Raw genomic sequence first — 3,821 nt, forward strand, 5'->3', positions numbered from 1 at the left:
GGCTCCCCTCTTTTCTTTCTGGGGAGAAAGATTACAACCTAGAGGGTGAAGGATTCCACCCCCTGCCTGGGTCCCCAGGTCCTACTTTCTACCCAAACACCCTTCTCCCCAGAACCAAGCCAGGCAGATGTTCAGTATCACCTGAAAGGTTGTCTTATTTTCTCTTGGGTTCCCCACACACAGTTGAATGTTCTTGTTGTAATGGTTAAAGCGCCTTTTACACTTCAAATCCGCCTGCAGGGTCAGCTCTACCTCCTGCAGAGTGTCTGAGCCAGGGCCCCTCCTTGTGACCTGCCCCCAGCCGGCCACAGTGCAGTTATCTCCTGGATTTGGCAGGTCCTTGCCCCTGGGCAGTGGGAGGGGCTTCACAGCATCAGTTTGCTTGATGTTTCTCTCCAGCTGGTGGGGAAGAGGCAAGGGAGCCCAGGTCAGCCAGTGCCTCTGGGCCTGGACACTGAGGGACCCTTGAGTCACTAGGACTGGTCAGGTGGCCAGAATGGGAGGAAAGGACGGGACGGTTCACAGTGAGAGGAGATACAATGAGATCCCAAAACTGCAAGCGCAGCAGGAGGTTTCCTCACCTGCAGTAACATGATGTCATAGGTGCCTTTCCTCTTAATAAACTTTGGGTGCGGGATGGCTCTTTTCACCAGGACGACCTGTTGGGTCTTCTCCTGCTTTCTGATGTTGTGGGCCCCCAGGGTGACACTGATTGACCTGCACAGAGAGCAGATTGGGTGAGTGGTGGGGAGGTAGAGTCACAGGAGATATAGCCCAGGAGCTGTGAAGGGCAGGGCTACAGACTAGGGAGATAAGCAGGCAGGCAGTGGTGCTGCAGGACAGGGCAGGGCTGCAGACTGGGGAAATCAAGGTAACAGGGGAAAGGGACCTAGTGACCCTACTTCTCTATGACACTGAGGTTAGGGAGCTGGGAGCTCTCTCTGGCCCTCAGGAAATGCCATGAATTGCTTGCATTTTCATTTTGACCCTAATGCATGTGTTCATGGTCCACCGCTGCTTTATTTGCTGAGTGTGGTCCTCCTCTTCCTGTGTTACTTGTTGTCACCTCTGACCCTCTGAGCCCAGAGATTACTTGTCCTATATCCCAGCCTCTCATTGCTCCGTCATGATCTCTGATGGCTCCTCTGATGAGGTCTCATGGGCTTGAGTTACCAGGAGCCTGGGGAGCTGCCCTGAGCTGCAGCTCCTGGGTTGGAGGACAGGGTCCCTGTAGGGGTCTCTGGAGGTGTAGCCTGGCTGCGGCCCCTTACCTTCCATTGCAGTGAGCAGCTGTCAGAACATATTTCTTTTGCACAAGGACACCGCCACACATGGACTCCTCCTCCTCATCTTCAATGTGAAGGTAGGCCATGTAGGGTCTGGAGTGGGGCTTGGCTTCATGTCCCCCGATGATCTCCCCTGAAGGAAAAGTGTGTTGCACTTGTGTGTCCCCACTGAGTCCACCAGGCAGGCACTGGCTTGATTACTCAGGCGCATGGGCATTTGGGAGGCTGCACTGGCCTGGAGTTGGCAGGGGGTGGGGAGGGTCCTCAACTTTCTCATCTGGAAAAGGGAATAGCAATGGGCTGGGCCTGTGACTTTGCCTGACATATAGTTGCTGGTGAGAATCCAAGTCTTAGGGACAGAGAAGGCCTGGAGGCTCCTGAAAATTCCTCTCCTGACTTCGCTTGGTGTTGGGTGAGCTTCTGAGGCCCCCGTGGTGCTGTGAGGTTCAGGGTAGTGCACTTTGCAGTGTCTAGGACTTAAGTTAAGGGATCTAGATGCTGACACATGAGGACTTCCTGGTAAGTGTTTATTAACTGCCTTGAAGGGTTGGCTCCCAATGGGCCTCTGGAATTGGGTTGGTAAGGCCAGTGCTGTGGGATTCTGGAAAGCAGAGGAGACTGGGGTTGCCAACCTCACTGGCTCATCCTTTAAGGAGAGGACCTGCTAAAGGCCTGGGAAGAAAAGCAGAGCTGGAGAAAGGGACTGAGGGGCCTTGAGATGGAGCAGAGGAAACAGCAGTCTTCTGGGGACAGTGACCCCACCAACTGTGGGGTCTGCTGAGCTCTGGGCTTCTCTCCTAAGCAGACCCTGAGGACAGCACCTGTGTCATCACAGACATGGAAGCTAGGACTGCTCTGCCCTCTGCAGTTTCCCAGCCTCTGCCATGCACTTCTAGGAAGTTCCACTCTCCACCTGGCATAGGTAGGGCCTGGGGCGGGCATTGTGCCCCCCAGCTTTTCTTGAGAAGAGGCTTCTGTCCTGTCATTTCTGCGTGTTGTTCATCCAGCATCATGTGTGTGGGTCTGAGATGGGATGGGAGCTGGGGTTCAGAGCATTCCTGGTGGAGAGCTGGATCTGGGATGTGCAGAAGGGCCAGGAGGTCTGTGCCCACTGTGGATGGGTTGGGCCTGTGAGGGTGGGGATGGTCACTCACCTGCCTCTGCCGAGGGGAGCAGGAAAAAGGCCAGCAGGAGCACGAGCAGGGGTGGCTGCATCTTCCCAGGAAGGCTGCTCAGGTCGGAGCTGCTGGTGTTTCTCTGTGCTCTGTTTTCACGCCCAGAAGAGGAAGGAAGTGTGGGTGGGCTCTGTGACCTGAGTCCCCCTCTGGTTTTATAGTGCTTCATCCCAGAAGGCTTTCTATGAAGCATCTCCACCCCCACAGCTCCTGCCTGATGATGGTCTCTGGGTGGTTGTGTGAGGAGTATGCAGTGACCACATCAGTACCCACAGCTGATGACTCAGAGCAGACACCTGAGCAGACTCCAGCCCCAAACAGGAACCCAAGGTTACAAGATGGGGCCTGTGGAATGTGGTATTGACCAGCAGAGGTACTGGAGCCCAGAAACCTGAGTTCCCAGTGAGAGAACCCCCAGTGCCTCATCTCCATGCTACTAAGCCCATCAGGGTAATTTCTTTTGCATGTGTCTGTTTAGGTCCGTCTCTGTCCTATGGACAAACATAGTGGAGATGTGTCTCCTGTTTTTAGAGCAGTAATTTTCAACCTTTTACTTCTTCATGGCACATAAACTACTAAAATTCTGTGGCACACTAAAAAATATATTTTTGTGTATTCAACAAAAAATAGGTATACTTTTGATTGTTTTGTAAAAAGGAAAAAACTAATTAACTACCCTTTTTGCTCCAAAGTGACTTAAAAAAATATCAGGTGCCTATACTTGTATATAAGAACTTCTGGTACCAAGAATTAAACAATCAGACGCAACTATATTATGCACCGTGACCAATAAAATGCAATTCTATTATATAACCTATTTATTTATGGTTCCACAAAGGGCATTCACACCAGATGACTATTGTTATGTTGGCTGTTGTCATTTTTTAAAATATAATTTTTATTGATTCCAGAAAGGAAAGAAGACAGAGACAGAAATGAAACATTAATGATGAGAGAATCCTTGATTGGCTGCCTCCTGCATGCTCCACATTGGGGATCAAGCCCAATACCTATGTATGTGCCCAGACCGGGAATTGAACAGTGACCTCTGGGTTCATAGGTCTACGCTCAGTCATTGAGCCACAACAGCTGGGCTGTTGTAATTTTTAAAATTGATGATCTAAGGGAAAATAGGTTAGTGCTCCTGACTAAATAGTCTGGTATTGCATGTTTAAAAGTTCTTGTGGGACATTAGTTGAAAATTGCTGCTTTAGAGAGAGGTGGCCATCTGGTGGGGGAGATAGAAACATCAGGGAGTTTCCAGATCTTAGCGGGAAGGCCGGGGAGGGTTGAGGGGCAGGAGGGAGGGGGGTAAGAGATCAACCGAAGGACTTGTATGCATGCATATGAGCATAACCAA

The 3,821-nt window shown here is 51.1% G+C and overlaps 1 protein-coding gene across 1 annotated transcript; it reads right to left on the reverse strand.

Moving 5' to 3' along the window:
- Window positions 1-141: 141 nt before the first annotated feature.
- Window positions 142-2,612, reverse strand: LOC102261579 (granzyme B; the record flags this gene model as incomplete). The annotated part of the gene is made up of 4 exons (XM_005866750.2): window positions 2,441-2,612; window positions 1,272-1,419; window positions 582-717; window positions 142-399 (listed from the first exon to the last, which is right to left on the reverse strand). Coding segments are annotated over exons 1-4 (603 nt in total), but the record flags the coding sequence as incomplete, so codon positions are not given.
- Window positions 2,613-3,821: the final 1,209 nt, after the last annotated feature.

Source organism: Myotis brandtii, unplaced genomic scaffold (assembly GCF_000412655.1).
Source record: "Myotis brandtii unplaced genomic scaffold, ASM41265v1 scaffold2369, whole genome shotgun sequence".
Taxonomy (NCBI): Eukaryota; Metazoa; Chordata; class Mammalia; order Chiroptera; family Vespertilionidae; genus Myotis; species Myotis brandtii.